This window comes from Lagenorhynchus albirostris, chromosome 15, assembly GCF_949774975.1.
Source record: "Lagenorhynchus albirostris chromosome 15, mLagAlb1.1, whole genome shotgun sequence".
Taxonomy (NCBI): domain Eukaryota; kingdom Metazoa; phylum Chordata; class Mammalia; order Artiodactyla; family Delphinidae; genus Lagenorhynchus; species Lagenorhynchus albirostris.
In genome coordinates, this window is record NC_083109.1 from 46,898,328 (window position 1) to 46,916,463 (window position 18,136).

At 47.4% G+C, this 18,136-nt stretch overlaps 1 protein-coding gene across 5 annotated transcripts in view; it reads right to left on the reverse strand.

The window, feature by feature from the left end:
* The window catches only part of RIN2 (Ras and Rab interactor 2), a 218,883-nt gene that overhangs the window by 6,612 nt on the left and 194,135 nt on the right, over positions 1 to 18,136 (reverse strand). For all 5 annotated transcript variants that reach the window (XM_060125202.1, XM_060125201.1, XM_060125203.1 and 2 more), the window contains 2 exons: positions 4,218 to 4,523; positions 2,321 to 2,452 (listed from right to left, as the gene is read on the reverse strand). In XM_060125202.1, coding sequence (XP_059981185.1) covers positions 2,321 to 2,452; positions 4,218 to 4,523 — 438 coding nt within the window. The remainder of the gene's footprint in view (positions 1 to 2,320; positions 2,453 to 4,217; positions 4,524 to 18,136) is intronic.

Here is an 18,136-nt window from a genome sequence, read left to right on the forward strand (position 1 = left end):
GGTCTGAGAGGAGGGCCTGTTCTGCAACCATGGCCACCCGACGGGGCCGCCCTGCTCTCCCAGGAAGCAGGCTGAGAAACCAGGACACGGCTGAGTGGAGGCAGGCTCTAGCGAAAACCCGAGCTTGCTGGCTGCGCTGTAGTTTTGCTAGCTGGGTCCTTGTCTCTCTCTGCGATTCCTGGAGTTGAGCACTGCCACCCGCCCCATCCGTCACCGACATAGTGGCCAGGGCAGTGCCTCGCTCCGGGGAAACGATGGGAAAGGTGGCAGGAAGTGGCTGTCTCGACCCTCAGGCCACATGATGTAAGTGTATGTTTGTCCTAAGCACACTCTGTCAGCAGCAGAATGGTAATTTTCTGAGGGAAACTGGCATGCCCTTCCCCCAAAGCCCCAAGAGTTCAGCACACTTTTTACTAGAATTAAATATGACTGAAGCTCAAAAAAATCCCAGATGCATATAAAATTATAATAATAACGCAGTGGAAGAAAGGAAAGCATGGGACAGAGACAGATGTATGTTTCCTCTTAGTCCCTGGACAGAGCCACATGCTTCTCCCCTTCTGGAAATCCCAGGGCAGAGCAGGGGAGGAATGCTCCTGGCAGGGTCTGGCCAGAGGGTCTGGCCTCAGCGTCGTGAATATGGATGAGGGGAGATACATGGGGGAGAGGTAAAGGGATGGACAGGCTCATTCACAGGATGAAGATATTCATCACTGGTCCGGAGTCAGCGTTGTCCCTACAGGGACGGAAGGGGGACCCTCAGGGCTCCCTGGAGGTCAGACACTCTGAACGAAAGCCAGGCACTGGGGACTTAGTGAACGAATGTACACACTTGGGGGGTGACACAGCACTGCAGTTTCCTCCAGGGAAAATCCTGGGTTGATGCATTCCCTGGGGAATACCATGAGCACGTGGATGGACCTTTTTACTCAAGCCCAGACTAAAGCTCACTGGAGAGAAAACATGTTATGCAACAATTCATCACTCAGGGTCTATCTGGGCTCCAACAGGGACACATGGAAATGGACTGCCAGAATGCACCAGGATGAACAGGCTCCGATCTGCTCCCCTTTAAGAAGACAAGGTCACACAAGAGTCCTAGTTATTCCAAGCCTGTGCATCACAGTGACAAACACCCCAATTATTTCTGTGATAAATGTGTAAGGAGAGGAATTCCTGCGAAGACATGTGGATACAAGAAGGAGACTGGAATAAAGACAAAGACCTACTAGAGAATGGACTTGAGGATATGGGGAGAGGGAAGGGTAAGCTGTGACGGGGGAAGGTTAAGCGAGAGAGTGGCATGGACATATACACACTACCAAACGTAAAATAGATAGCTAGTGGGAAGCAGCCGCATAGCACAGGGAGATCAGCTCGGGGCTCTGTGACCACCTAGAGGGGTGGGATAGGGAAGGTGGGAGGGAGGGAGACGCAAGAGGGAAGAGATATGGGAACATACGTATATGTATAACTGATTCACTTTGTTATAAAGGAGGAACTAACACACCATTGTAAAGCAATTATACTCCAATAAAGATGTAAAAAAAAAAAGTCATATACCACAATGTTCATTGCAGCACTATAAAAAAAAAAAAAAAAGAAGGAGACTGAACGGACAAAGTACATCGAAAGCAAATCGCCCAGATTTTACTCCTCTGTAGTTTTATGTTAATGATGAGCAGATTCTATTTTTTTTAATAGAAAAGGAAATTAATGCTGTTTTCGTCTTGAAAACCAAATTTAAAAAATAAAGATGAAAACAAAAGACAGGGCTTTGTCCGATTCGCGGACAGCGGGCGGTTGTACCTGCAGTGGAATTATTCTCCAACAAAAGTTTATAGCTTCCCTTTGGAATCAAAGAAATCATTTCTTCTAAAAAATTGCATTTATTCTACTGAAAGTTATTTTTTATTGCACTTAACCGATGTCAGTGAAGTATAACTATGGCAGGGTTGCATTTTTTTGTGTTTTTCTAACTTTTCCAAATTTTCTGCGATGAACACGTATTACTTTTGTAATCTGAAAAAAAAAAGTCAGCACATTCTTATAAATGAACAAAACTAAAACGGCCGTTACCCCTGAAGATGTCAAAAAAGCACCCATATAAGTGCCAAATGGGCCTGGGGTTTTATTTTGGGGGATGAAAATGTTTTGGAGCTGGAAAGATGTGCAGGATTGCCCCAGATTGTGAATGTATTAAATGCTACTGAATTGTTCCTTTTAAAATGGTAATTCTATGTCACGTGAACTTCAATTTAAAGAAAATGAAGCCGAAGAAAAGCACCCAGATCCTCCCACTTCTTCAAAAGCCTGTTACCTTCTCCGTGTAATAGGGATGGGTCCAGGAGTTCCATCATGTACTCAATCTCTGTGTCCAGTTCCAACATGTCGCACTGGGCTATGACATAGGTCAGGACCGGTAAAAAGTCATCAGCTCCATACATCCTCCCTGGAGTAGGAAGAAAGGGGGAGACAGACGGGGATATTTTTATCAACATTTCTTCCTTTCATATCCTACTTGCTGCTTTTATTAGACAGCGAGGAGTCATGCTGGGGAAGTGAGCTATTCATAAAGAGAGATGGGTGTTTCTGGAATCCTACAGGGCCTGGGCCTCTCCCCACTGCCCACGTCAGAGACCAACCCTAACTCACAATTTCAGAATGAATGTCTGAGTCAATGAACACAGGGAAGATTTTCTCCCCATTTCCATGATTTGCATCAACCTCCGCAATAGAACAGAGTACTTTGAAAGAGTTTAAACTTTTTAGCAAGTGACACGATAAACCATTTGCGGAAGTGTCTACTTAATGCTGTTACTCCTTTGTGTCTTGTTTCCTGTTGCTTTCTGTGCAAAGTAATCAAAACTCAGTGACAGAACCAAACTCGAGCAAGGCATAACTTGTTCCTCCTCTGTCTTCAATGTGAGCTAAATGTACTCATTCAGTGTACACTGAATACATATATACGATTAATATCTGGCGAAAAATGTTTAGTCTTTACTCCTACTTTTTAATGACAATGCAGATTCTCAACTAGGGGTGATTTTGCCCGCCCCCCATCCCCACCAGGGGAGTCTGGCTTTGTCTGGAGACATTTTTCATGGCATCCGGATGCTGATAAACTTCCTACAGGAAGCAAGATGGCCTCACAATGAAGAATTCTCCAGATGTAATGGCATTAGTGCTGGGATTGAGAAACTGTGCCTGAGAAGAGCAGAACCCTGTGCAGATATAATTCGGGGGACGTTTTATAAACGACTTCACGGACTCCAGAAAGTACATTTCTTGCGTATGAAGTATGCTTCAAAACTACAGAGGTGCTGTTCGTCAGCATCACCAGCTCTGGAGCGCATGTGGTAACGTTTCTGCCTAACAATCTGCAAAGTGCTTGCACACGGCAACCTCCTCCAGCCGTGGGTAACAGAGCCTGTGTTTTCTCTCCGCTGCTTCTGCATCGAGCGATTACACTCAGAGGGAAAGTTGTGACCATCCACGGAATTAAAAAGGCTCACCCAAGACCTGGAGCACTGTAGGGCTCATCGCTACCCATGAATCAGGGTCACTCCTGCACCTACAAGAAGCAGCGCAGGGGAAACCCGAGGGCTGACTTATATGAATTCCTACTACACTGCATCAGTATGGAGCAAAGAAGGGAGAGCCAATGAAATGGCTATGATGAAGCCACATTATAGCCGAATGCTCCAAGTTTGCTGTAAATCACTGACACAAACCGTCACTGGCCAAAATGTAGTAACAACAGGAATAATCATAAATATTTCCACCATGCTTGGGGCTATGCATGTGTTGTCCCATCTAATCTGCACCTTTGGAGGAAGGATGGGGTCATACCCACGACAGGTGCAGAACAGCAGCCTGGAAGGTTGATTATGGTGGCCAAAGCCCCACAGTTAATGAACCCATTCGCAGAGCTAGGATCTGAACTCAGACTCCCAAGGCTGACTCTGTATCCACTACCCTGAACTAAATCTTTTATCATCTGGCATCGTACAAAACTCTTGCTGCCCTCCTCCGCTTACTTTTTCAGTGCTGTCTGCTGCACGTGGACTAATTTTCCAGACACCAGAGTAACACTTGTATTTTTGTGAGCCACTTGGTGAAGTCAAGAAACTGAAAGGAAGAGCAGTTGGGAATCAGAAAGCCCGACATGTCCCAGCCCCATCGCGAGGCCAAGAGCCCGGGCGGTGTGGCCTCACCTGAGTTGTTCTCCATGACGGTGTAGATGAGTTTGCAGACCCTCAGCAGCAGCATGACTTTCTTTTCTGGTGAATACATCTTCTGCATGGTCATGAACTTGACTTTGATTTTCTCCACGTCCACAAAGTCAGGGGTGGGGGCGAAGACGCCCAGCTCCTGTGGATTCCTCTGCCGCACGAGCTGCAAGTTCTCCTTGAGTTGTTTCCATGAGCCGTCGGCCACGTGGAAGTGCTTCAGCATGGCCTCGACGTGGCCCTTCAGGGGCTTCAAGATGCACTTGTGCATGGCTTTTTCCAATACCACATCTGCCAAAGAAAGCACAGCTACTGTGACCATTGACTAAAGAACGAAGGAGTGCAAGGTCTACTTTCTGGGAATGGACAACTGCAACCTAGTGCACTGGCTATCGGGCAGACGCGTCCGAACTACACACCCAACCAGCCAAAATTTAGCGCCACGTCACTCACACGCCAACCTTTTCTCTTCAGTAGAGCCAGGAAGAATGCATCTTCCCTAATAGTCTTACAGTCTCTCTTGCGTGCAGTCCATACAATTGAACTTGGCTTTAACTGCTTTTACACCTCCTCACCCATAAGCACAGGTGAATATTCTAGAAGACATTCTTTCGACCCAGTCCTTCCACTGAGGGTCCAGTGGACAGTTAAGCAAATGTGTTATGTTAAAGGAAGGATTTGCTAATAGCAAGGGTTCCAGCTCCCTTAAAATATTTCCTGATGAAAAAACATTCAGTCAAATACACATGGTATCTCGGATTGGATTCTGGACCATAAAAAGTCTTTATGTCATTTGTTATATGTAAAGGACATGAGTGGGGCATTAGTCGAGATTTGAATAAAGTCTGCAGATTAGATAATATTGTTAACGGTGAATCTGGCTTCTTTCACACAGATTGACTCTTGGAGACTCAGCCAGCTGTGTCTGGAGCAGAAGTGTGCTCTTTTCCACAGAATGAATCTTCCGTGAAAGTTAATGAAAGTTAATTTCACTGCAGTTTTGTAACACAATGTCCCTGTTTTTAGAAAATACCCACTGAGTATTTTGGGATCAAGGGACACAATGCCTACAGCCCGCTCTCGTGGTTTAGATAAAAGAGAATGTGTGCATGTGTGTGCGTGTTTGTGTGTGTATACACACGCGCGTGTGTAAACAGAGAGAGAGACAGGGAATGAGGCAAGTGTGGCAAAGCATTAACACTGGGGAATTCGGGTGAAGGGCAGACGTGATTTCTTCATACCCTTTTTGCAACTTTTCTGTACGTCTGAAATGACTTCAAAATAAAAATTTTTTAAGTCTTGAAGTGTGTTTCCGTTCAGAGTTAAGAAACACCTTTAGGTGTGGGAGGCATTAGTTTTCCCTCTTTCTTGGAATGGTTTTGCCCAGTGGAGTAGCTTTCTTGGCTGACAGGACAATGACCAGGACCATGAATCTGGAGGTCTGGTCTGAAGATGGTCTGTACTGTGAGAAGCTCTCTGCTTCTCCCACACCCGCTTTTCCACCTCAAATGTTTCACATTCTCATCAAAGCTCCACGGGTAGCAACCACATCTAATATATGACACTAGGATGTGATTTCATCTTGGAAGCCCACAGATTCATGGAAATAGCCGAGTTACCTCTCTGGCCTTTGGAATTCCTGACATAGTTCAGATCACATTGAATCCAAATTATCACCTATTATTAGAAGATCAGGGACAGAGAGAAATCTAAACCAGACATACCCACAGAAATCAAGGTTGAAGCAAAAGAGGTTTTGCTTCAAAAGAGCAAAAAATGAAGTAAGAAGAAAAACAGAACAGCGTTTTCACTTCACATCTGGCATTATAACAAATTACTTGGTTTGCACTGGTTACATTGTGTTAATAAACTTATATAAAGTCATACAGCATCTTTGACTTCACCCCAAATGGTCACTATGATGAAAAGTCAATCACAGCAATTAACATTGAGTGCTAGGCTTAATGTTAGTCTAGGCTCAGTTGGGCTAGGCTCTATCTAAGTACTTTTTTTTTTTTTTTTCGGTACGCGGACCTCTCACTGCTGTGGCCTTTCCCGTTGCGGAGCACAGGCTCCGGACGCACAGGCTCAGCGGCCATGGCTCACGGGCCCAGCCACTCCACGGCATGTGGGATCTTCCAGGACCAGGGCATGAACCCGTGTCCCCTACATCGGCAGGCGGACTCTCAACCACTGCGCCACCAGGGAAGCCCCTATCTAAGTACTTTATATCATTATCTCATCTAATTTTTACAATACCTCTATTATTTTTGTATAATACGACAATTATGCCCTTTTTACAGATGAGGAAACTGAGGCTTGGAGATGCCTAATGGCTTGCTCGAGGCCATACAACCAATCATCCTGCTTCTCAAAGTCAATGATTTCTTAGTTCTAAAGTTCATGGTGTTTCATAAACATTCACCAGTTTATTCCTCTATCCAAAGGTTCTGAAGCTACATTCCTGGTGACCTCTCTGCAGGAACGAGGTCACCAAGGGGGTTGAAAATCACGTCAATCATTAACCAGGATGCACGTGAATGTTGGCAGCAGTGTTACTCGTAACAGTCCCAAACTGGAAACCACCCAAGGCCCATCCCAGTGGCATGGATGCAAGGATATATTCACACAATGGAATCCAGAAAATGGAATTCAGACAACAGAAGATTCATTCCGTGAGAAAGAGCACACTGCTGCTCCAGACACAACCGGCTGGGTCTGCAAGATACCATCTCTGTGTGAAAGAAGCCAGACACAGAAGCGTGTCTCCTTTAGCACGTCATGTATACATAAAGTTCAAGAGCAGGCAAAACCGATCTGCGATGACAGGTCAGGATGGCAGTCGGCCTTAGGAATAACCAGGGCCGAGGGGGGCACTTCCGGGGGGAAGGAGACGGTTGATGTCTGGATCCGGGTGGTGGCTACAGGTGTGCAAATTGTCAAGCTGAGCACTCGAGATTCGCACACTTTGTGGATATAAGTTAAACCTCAAGAACCATGTGGATAAATCAAACCAACAGAAAACACCTGGAGACCGTGAACCCCAAGGGCAACTTTTAACTTCCGAGCAAGCCTGGTCACCTCTGGGCCAGAGCACGCACACAAGTCATCTCCAAAAGGTTGTGTGCTGTTCCGGGGACGAGAGCAGAAAGCTCGTCATCGGCAGGCTGAGTGGGTCCCCTGAGCAACGCATCCTCGTCCCCAGGGAAGGGACGTTGGCCTTTGTGCCATAAACTCCGCCCTTAGGAGCAAATGGGGCTGTGGAAATCTGCTAGGAGGGTTGAAACCTACAACCCATTGCCATGTGCCCACTCCCTTACAACCCCAAATGAAAAAAAACAAACAGTACGTTTTTTAAAGGCCGTAATTTAGAAATAAGGGAGACTGGTCTCTTTGCATTCTTTTTCAGGACTTTATTCCTAACTACCTCTCTACCCCCACAAATCCTTAATAAACGTGATGAATAGAAAAAAAGGCCAAGTGACAGGGACCCAGTACCCAACTGGTTCTCTCCAATAGGAAAAAAAGGTTCTGCTCATGTAGCAAGAGGGAAAAATGATTTTAGGAAACAAAAGGAACAGAAAATCTTTCAGAATGTGGGCTAGCTCAGAACAAAAGGTAAGAACACATCGGTCAACGTGGCTTATAAATTACTACTGTCTGTTTTTTTCTACCATCTCCGGTTGCTTTAAACCCAAGAATAATGCTGCTGTAGGCACTTTACACGCACTGACTTTTCAGATCCTCCAACAAACCCATGGTGGAAGGACGATGATTTATTTTATAGATGAGGAAACTGATCCCCAGGGAGATTGATGCCACACAGGTAGCAAGAGGGGTAGCGACGATTCAAACCCAAGAACTCTGGTTATGTCACCTGTGTTTAATTACAAACATAGAAATAAGAAGATACTGGAGAACTGTCTGAGCTACAACAGTTTGAATATTAGAAACCAATTGCTAACTAAATCACCAACTGGAAATACATTCTCTGAAAATATTTATAGAGATCCTATCAACTGGCCCCAAAGCTCAGCCACAGAAGGGAAGAGTAAGGAGCGTCGGCTTGGAGATCCCTGCCCTGCTGTGACACAACACCGTGATTTACAGGAAGAGTTAAATGTGTGGGCTTCTGGTGCTGTGAAGGGATCGCCCCCCTCTTAGGAATGAGGACAGAGATTCCAGAGAAAGTCAGACTTGAGACAAGGAACCATCACAGGACAGGATCACTCAGCAGCTCGTCTGAACACTTTCTGCTCACCCACTGCTGCCGTAGGGGACGCGAGAGCCCAGAAGATGAAGTCCAGAGAAGGCGCGTGTCTTAGAAAGGGCGCGAGGAAGCGGCCTGGCAGCCCACCCGTCTCCATCTTTCTCAGTGACTCTGGCCATGTGACCTCACCTCACCTCTCTCACCATCACCGCCTGGAACTTCTGAACCGCCATCGACTCCTCACCCATGGCAGGCAAGACAGAAGGAGCACTCTGAACCTGACCAGTTGTCAAAATAAAACAAAATAATATTCAACATTCTCCGGGGACTCTAACTGAACCCAGAGTCTAAACAACATGATCTCCAAAAGGAGCGGGTCGCAACCTGCTTGACAAAAGATCAAAGACGAAGTTCGGGCTTCCCTCGTGGCGCAGTGGTTGAGAGTCTGCCTGCCGATGCAGGGGACGCGGGTTCGTGCCGCGGTCCGGGAAGATCCCACATGCCGCGGAGCGGCTGGGCCCGTGAGCCATGGCCGCTGAGCCTGCACGTCCGGAGCCTGTGCTCCGCAACGGGAGAGGCCACAACAGTGAGGGGCCCGCGTAACGCAAAAAAAAAAAAAAAAAAAAAAAAAAAAAAAGATGAAGTTAGGTCATACCGCCTCTTGGTGTATTCAAGTTCTAGCATTCTGATTATCCTTTCGAGAAAGTAAAGTAGAAGAAATAGAAGCTAATGTTTTTTGGCAAGAGGTGGGCCTTTTTTGTAGGGAACTCAAACTGTGAAATGCAAACGGTTGCCATCTCTAATACTGATGGGTGTCTGTTTGCACAGTTCCTGTTACAAGGGGCTGTACGGGTGCCCGAGCTCTATCTTAGCCCTTGCTCCAGCCCTTTGATGAGGAACAAGCACCATCTTCATTTTGCAGATGGACACGAGGCTTAGCAGTCAAATGACATTCCCTGGACGGTGGAGAACCTGGTCATTCCTACTGCAAAGAAGCCAGGAGGTGGCACAACGGGCCTTGCTCTGTACAAGAAGGGCAAAACGAGCTGGTTCTTTCTTTCTGTGCTAACAGTTTCCTTTGGCTACACAGCTGGATTAAAGATCAGGGCTGATGTCGACTCAGTGCTTTCCAAACACTTTTATGTACTTTACACGTTTTTAAACTACCCTTCCACTGACATGAGTACATAACCCCTATTTGTCTTCATTTGAGGTCTCCCAGAAGCCCACCCAGACACAAAAGGACTTGAGTGGTTCCCCTGGGAGGGGAGTCCAGGAAGCATTGGTACCAGATGGGGGGAGGCGGCCAACGCCAAGCGCTTTGTTAACCAGTTACCCCTGGGAGGAGATGCAGCGCAGGGGTGCCTCAGAGCTGGACCCCCAGGGGAGGAGGCTGGGGGACTCACACACCTGCTCCCTTCAGTCCCTGCCTGAGGGTGGCTTCCCCAGGGTGGGGTGGGCTTTAATCCCCCAGACTTTCCATCCGCCCTGGACTAGGGCTCTGGTGGCACCAGAAAGTGTCGGGAAAATGCTGCAGGTGCTGGCAGCTGGAAATCCAGCAGGGGAGTGAGTGTCAGTGGGGCGGGCACAACAGTGTCTGGTAACCCTACTGCAGGTGAAGAAGCGGAGGCACAGAGAGGTTAAGACACGTAACCAAGCACACACAGCTCAGCAGCAGCCGAACTGGGACTTAAAACCATAGTCCTGGGCTTCCCTGGTGGCGCAGTGGTTCAGAGTCCACCTGCCGATGCAGGGGACGCGGGTTCATGCCCCGGTCCGGGAAGATCCCACATGCCGCGGAGCAGCTGGGCCCGTGAGCCATGGCCGCTGAGCCTGCGCGTCCGGAGCCTGTGCTCCGCAACGGGAGAGGCCACAACAGGGAGAGGCCCGCGTACCGCAAAAAAAAAAAAAACCACAGTCCAGCCTGAGCACTAACTCTAAACCACCCCCTGTCCCCTCCACCCCCTACCTTTCATCTGGGAAATGTATTCACCCTTCTCAGCGAGCTGAGATGTGACACCCAGGTGGCCACAGGAACACCTGTCTAACCCTCTGCACAAACTAATTATGAAAAGCAGACAGACCACCTTGTGTCCCAGTGGCCCTCGGGTCAGATGTGAACTCCAAACGAGCGGTTTTCTACTTTGCGGCCTGGAGGGAAGAAGATGAGCTTTTCAGGCCTCAGCTTCCTCATCTGTAAAATGGGACCACTCACAGCTTCCTGATTAGACTGTCGGGAGGACTGGGGGAGACCTACATAATGAACACCTCGTACGCACCTGACACCTAGTAAGTGAGCAAAAGTCACTGGTTCCCTCTGTTCCTTTCCACGGTGAAGTGTATGTCTTTGATAAAGGACACCAGGATTACTGATTCAGGCCTGTTTGGTTTGGTTTGGGTTTTTTCTGTATTAACTGTGGTTTACTTGGTTTGATGAATAGAAAAGTCGCCTGGCTTCCTGTACAGTCAGTCCCCTGGTATTTGCGGGTTCCACATCAGTGGATTCAACCAAGCGTGGATGGAAATATTCTGGAAAAGATAATTCGGCAAGTTCCAAAAGACAAAGCTTGAATTTGCTGTACGTGGTCAACTATTTACATAGCATTTACACTGTTTTGGGTATTAAAAGCAATCTGGAGATGATTTAAAGTATAGGGAGCATGTACGTGGGTTCTGTGCAAATACCACACCATTTCATATAAGGGACCTGAGCATCCTCGAACTTTGGTATTCACGGGGGTCCTAGAACCAACCCCCTCAGATACCAAAGGACAAGTGTACACCTTTCTCTCTCCTGTCTTCCGACTCTTCCACAGCCCCTCCCATCCACAGGTACAAGGACAGAGGATCTGAAGTCTGGTCCTCGGGGTCTTCCTGCCCCGAAACTCCCAGTGTTTTGTCACTACCTCATTCCGACCCCATCTCACAGCTCAAGACCACAGATGAGCTGAGTGTCTTGGGCAGCTGTGTGTCTCAGAGCGATGGGAACAGACAGCCCGCAGCCCCACTGCAGATGAGCTAGTGTGTGGGATGAAGGGTGGGTTTAATTCATCACCAACACTTTTTGGTCAACTAGCTGCAGAGGGCCTGGGTCACGCTGCTGCCCCTGCCCTGTGTGTGCCCACTCCAGGCCCCTGGCACCCGGCCTGTCACACGGATCCTCAGGTGTTTTTGGCCAGTGTCTGATTTGACTGGCGGGTACCTGGGCTGGAGCGACTATTGAAGAGTGTGACTCTTACCCTGCCTGGGGCGATCTCTCTAAAATGCTCTCCAGCACCTTCAAGGCTCAGGCAGCTCTAGGGATGGACCCTGACTCGCCCTCCATCCCTTCTTCCTGCCACATCCCCACGAATGAGCAGCCCACGCTCTCGCAGAAGCCAATGGCCCTCTGCGCCTTTCCTCACACTGTTCCCTGTGCCCGGCAGGCTCCTCATGTCCCCTGATGACAGGGATCCCCAGGAAGCCTTGCCTGCCTGCCTGCCTCCCCACACAGCTCCCCCTTGCTGCATCCTCGGAGCTCTTTGCTGCGTCCGCAATGCATGGCACAGAGCAAACCTGACCTCCCTCCTGGAGAAGCCCTCCGCACACCAGACCTGGGGTGAGCCGCCTGCAGCCCTGAGCCCAAGGCCCACATGTAGCGTGTGTTCCACAAGTGACCTCTGAATGGAACTGAAAATCCTTCCTTGGGGTGGCTACATGAAAACTATGTTTCTTCTCCTTAGCCCTGCAGAATCCAGAAAGTGTGACTCTAGTGAGGAGCCCCTTGCTCGGGTGTGGGGCAGCCACCAGAGGCCCCTGCAGGGATGTCTTGTGACCGGGGTTTGCTTTAAGGATTGTCAGTAATGCATCCTTTGGCCCTTAAATAATGAATGATAAAGGATGCTTTATCACTTAAAGGAAGATCCCATCAGCCCAGCAGAGACGATCCAAATAAACATGACAAGCACTGGGGTGGCGGTCGATCATTCACGTATATTTTTGTTCGTTTTGGTGGGCTTCTAGGAAGGGCATTCTGTAAACGTATAGGCTACATTCATGCAATGTTTTATGGACGAAATTCACCAGAGTTATTTCAGTGCCTTCTAGTAAAAGGTTGTTAAAAATGAAGGCAGTGGAGAAGAGACCCAGCTTCCTTACAGAACAATTCTAAATAATTTATGCAGCCCCTCCGGCCTCAGGGAGGTGGGACTTAATTCTACCCTCGTCCCTCGGGTGTGAACAGTGCTAGGGGCCTCCTTCCGAAGAACAGACTATCGAAAGGGGAGTACTTTTTTTTTTTTTAATTAATTAATTTATTTTGGCTGCATTGGGTCTTCGTTGCTGCTTGCAGGCTTTCTCTAGTTGCGGCGAGCGGGGGCTACTCTTCGTTGTGGTGCGCGAGCTCTAGGTACGCGGGCTACAGTAGCTGTGGTTTGTGGGCTTAGTTGCTCCACGGCATGGGGGATCTTCCCGGACCAGGGCTCGAACCCGTGTCCCCTGTATTGGCAGGCGGATTCTTAACCACTGTGCCACCAGGGAAGTCCCGGGGGGGACGTTTTTATACGGCAGAGATCTGGCAAGCTCGGCCTTGGGCTGGTGATCCAGGCTGACACCATCACTGAGGAGTCACGTGGACGGGAGGACCCTCTGGTGTGGTGACCGCCACAGGAGGGGCAGGAAGGCCTCCAGAGGAGTTGGCTTTGGCCCTACATGCATCCTGGCTTGAGGGCACTAGGCTCTGTTTCCTTATCTATAAACCTGAGGATACTAAACGGGGCCTCCCGAGGCAGTAAGGGGGGTTAAGGGATCCTCTGCATAAAAGTGTTCTTAAACTATTGTGGAGGCTGTCACTTGGTTCTACTAAAAACACAGGATGCATTTAATACATACTCTCTACTCAACAGAGGCGGTGGGCTGTGACTTCCAGTTTCTCAAAGAAGCCCCTGGGCCTGGATGATAAGTGAGAACCTCCCGCATGGACGCCGTGTCCCTGGCGGGAGCAGGGCTGACCCTGCAGGATGTAGTCCCTGTTGGGAGGCTGGGCCAACCAGGCAAGGCTGGGATGAGGCCAGGAGGATGAGGGCTCCTCTGTGGGGTCTGGCCTCACCAAGACAGCCAATCAGAGCCATCCTTTCTGTGGAGCAGAGTAATGGAAACAGTGTCAAAGATTCTGATGCTTCCCTTTCAGTCCGCCTGGCCCTTCAAGTGTGCCTGGGCTCCCGCTCTCAGTTCCCATGTGGAGTCCTCTCTTGCCTGGGGGCGTTCCCTGCCAGGGAGGTGCTTCTCTCTCTCTCTCTCTCTCTCTCTCTCTCTCTCTCTCTCTCTCTCTCTCTCTCTCTCGATGGCAGATTCCAGGGATAGAGTCAGGAAACACACCAGCACAGACACCTCCGTGTGCCTCACACTCTGTGACACCGTCCCCCTTCCCCACCTCAAGAGCAGAGCTCTCTGACGGTTCCCTTGCTCAGAGCATCACAGAGACAGCAACTACTGGGCAGAGATTCTTAACTCCAGGGCTGTGGACCTTCTTTTACTTGATATGACATAATGAACCCAATGTTGACGCCCTGAAGTAAAAATTATACAACAAATGATGCCCCATGGAGAATAAGAGGGGCTTCTTGCTGCGGTCTTCTATCTATTTAAACTAATTTTCAAAAATACTATAGGCATTCTTTTTCTATGCTGCAAGAGGTCAGTCTTTCTCCTTCTCTCTACCCTTTGTTAACGTACAAAGAGACTGACTCCTTGCAGGTGATATGGACACAAGGACTAGATCAGAAGTCAGAGTCAAGGTTTTAATCTCAACTTGGCACCAATACGCCTCTCTGGCCACAACTTTCATTTAAAAAAAAAAAGAAGATCTGAAGCAAAGTAGTTTTAATTGTTTAACGTCCAAGGAATGATTTCAGATCTCCTTTCTTATTCATGCTATGCTCTCTGGTGATTAACCACATTTCAGTATCATTTCTCTATTAAACACACACACACACATAAGTAAATTGATGTTCTCTTTGAAATATGTTGGAATTGTGTTTAAGGATATTTTTTCTTCAAATAATTGAAATGCTCTTCAGAGAAAATACACATTTTGACAGCTATTAAAGAAAGTAAAACAATATATTGTCTTGTTTTTCATTATTGACTTTTAGGAATACAGTTGGCTTATTTGTATCTCTGTTGATCATCTATGGGCAATTTGAATAAAATAGAAAATTTGGGATTACTAACATTTTTGGAGTTGGAAAAATTTTGTTTTTCTTGAAACAAGACTTGAAAACAGAGGGATTTCCCAAGATTAACATCAAATCAGAAGTAAGACTTCTTTTGCTTGAATAAAATCAAAACACTAACCACAAAAATGCAACAAGTTCTGCAAAGTGTAGATTTCACGACCAGCAAGTTTGGACTAAGTTCTCCCATTGGTTGAAAGAGACTGAAGCAAGAGTGGTGTGATGTGAAAACCCACCAATGAGCAGCACGTGTTGGGATAATACGTGATGTCGCACCTGTCAGTACCTTACAGGGCTGGACACACTGGTGGTGAGTACACCTCACTCTGTCCATGAAGTCACCGATCCTGGGCTTTTGAGGAAGATGCCAAGCAGTGTACACACTTTGTTAAAGCAGTTGTTTGTCCCTCCATGTACCACTTTTGTAGAGTCGGGGGTGGAGTGGTCCCCACAAGGGAAACACAGTAAGTGGTCCTGGAATCAAGAAAGAGCTGGCTCTCATGGGAACTCATCTCATCCTCCAATCAGAACAGCAAAGCTGATGTCAATCAACCAAGAGGTTCTTACTGAAGAACCTCTAAATGTCAGGGCTTTGCGTGGCAGTGCTTTAAAGAGTGGTCTAAACAGAATTCAAATTCTCCACGATAGGGCACAACCGTTTAGACTGGCAGTTTTTCATCTTTGAGATTGTTTATCATTTTATTCTCACCTAGAAAGTGCTGACTTACAGGGCTGTGACAAGAGCACATGGACAAAGTGGCAGTGGGGGAGAGCGATTCAGTTTTTTCATTGGCTTTTCTCTATGCAACTGAAGAACCACTCTCTGAAGAAGATTAGCACTGTATCGAAACACTAAACGCATATATACATGCATCCACATGGTTATTTTTCGCAGATGAATGATGGTTCTAATTCTACGTGGGTTAAACCAGTGAAATACCTCCTCCAACTTCCTTGTTTTCAGGATGGAATTCTGTAAATCTAGGCTTTAAAATCCCACCTCCTAGTTCAGAGCTCTCTCCCTCAGAAGCTGTGGGAAAGGAGGACAGGACTAGATTTTTTCTGAAGCAGAGAAACCCAAGTGGCATTCTTGAAAAGACTTCTGAGCATCAGTCGACACCTGTTCTGAACAAATCTGAGGCTTAGAATTCTGGGGGTGGCATTCAAGTGAATCCATTCAAAGTGAATTACAACCTCTCAGGAAGTGAGATTGGTGGGAATGAGCAGACAAGCGAGAGGAGATGGGGGTTGAATCCAAGCTCCCCTTCCTACCAGCAGCATAACCCTCTGCAAGTCACTTTATACATCTCGGCCTCCATTCCTGAATTTGCAAAACGTGAACAAAATCTACACAAATGTACCAACCTTGAGTTGGTTACGAGGTTTAAAGGAATCACTGTATTAACAAGTTTTTAGTAAGCTAGTGAGCCCTTCATTTAGGAATATGTAAAGCAGACAATTAGACTAAGTCCATTTTCTTGCCAGGGTCCTAATCTAAACGTGCACGTTTAAAGGGACTGGTTTTCTAATAATTAGGGTCACATCCTTCCCTCCAGCAGGGCGCATGATGAGTTCCTCGGGTCGCTGTCTGCTCTGGCTCACCTTCCTCTTAATTTCAAAAGCCCAGCACGTTCACTGCACTTTTCAAAACAGAATAATGATTTCATTGGGGAAGCAACAGATATGATGAAGTGTCTGCTTTAATGCAAAAGCTTAAAAAACCAAAACGAACCAATAAAAAAGTGAGGCAGTGCTCGGGCTGGGCACACCTACACCTCCATAGGCAGCTTCGGTCTGAGGGTAAGCCTGTATTCTAATTCCCCTTTAAATTAAATTTTAAATTAATTTTTATTGAGATACAATTGACATATACCATATTCATTTTAGGTGTATAACATAATTAAACAATTTTCCAATCCTCTTAATTTCTTTTCTTTTTCCCTTGTAGAACATTTGATGTTCTTGTTTTATCTTTATTAAAAGAAAAATTTTTTAACTTTTTATTTTATATTGGAGTACAGTTGATTAACAGTGCTGTGATAGTTTCAGGTGTACAGCAAAGTGATTCAGTTATACATATACATGTATCTATTCTTTTTCAAATTCTTCTCCCATTTAGGTTGATACATAATATTGGGCAGAGTTCCCTCTGCTATATAGTAGGTCCTTGTTGGTTATCCATTGTAAATACAGCAGCGTGTACCTGTCAATCCCACCCTATCCCCCTTAATTTCTGATGAGAAAATATGAACATAGGCCGCAGCAGGGGAGAGGGGTGAGGTTCAAAAACCATGGCCTTTTGAATCCGACAGAAGGAAGTTCAGAAGCTGCACGGGCTAATTCCTGGCCGGCGTGGCCCTGGGACACCCCGCTCCACCTGGCAGAGCCCTGCCTTGCTACATGGCACACGGATGCCTGCTTCACTGGGCTGAGGCCAGGACCCACTGCCATCGCTTGGACAGGCGGCCTGGCTCAAATTAGGGGCGCCCTAGACGTCAGCTTCCCTTCTCCCTACGACCTTAGATTTTAAATTGAAAGCTGCATCCTTCCGGAGCAGCAAAGCGTTTGCAGCAAAGACGGCTGGCCAAATTCAAATTTGTTTTTGGAGAAAAGGAGATTTGGTGCTCCAAGAGCAAGTACCCTCTCTGAACTTCACCCACAAAGAAGCTGGCAGGAGAGCTTCCTGGGACGGGCGCTTCTGTTGGTGATCACAGCATCGGCGGAGAAGGAAGGGAAGGCCTGGTTCCCCAGGGAGGAGCCTCCTCTCCGTGGGCTGGTTGGCGCTGCCGGCCACATAACCCAGGGCTGACATCAGCGCCCGCAGAGGAAGCTGCTCCTGCCGGTTCGGGGTCTGAGTGGGTCTCCTCTGAGAGGCAGGCTCTGGGGGGCGGGGACAGAGGGGGCCTGGGTGGCTATTCTGTTGTCCCGAAGGCGTTTCCATCTCTAAGGCATATCCTGGGGCACATTCCTTCCGGCGTTCTCTCCAGCAGCCCAGCTCTAACCACGCCCCATCAACCCAGGCACAAGCCATAGGAAAACAAACAAGGCTTTGATTCCTTTGTGAGAAAATCAAAAAGCTGCTGAAACCCAAAGGAGAGAGAGGGAGAAGGAAGGAGAGAGAGACAGAGAGACAACACTTGCTACCACACACTGTTTACTCCTTTCGTCAAACGGACCCAATCAGAAAGAGAAATTGGGGTTTTGCTTTACGAACTGCCTGCAAATGTTTGGGAGCCCTTCTGGCTGCTGTGCCCAGTCAATGAGGTCTCTGAAACTAGCCTTTCAGAGTCAATCTTCTGAAGTTAAAAAAAAAAATAATCCCTTAACACTCTCGCCCTGGAAAAAAAAGATGGCTTGCCAAATTCAATTTTCCCTTGGCCAAAGTAACCACTAGCAATTCAGCCCTCCAACAAGGTTATAAAGAAAGTATTTCCCCTTGACTTTGGAGAAAACACCTTTCATGTGACCTCCAAATATGTGAC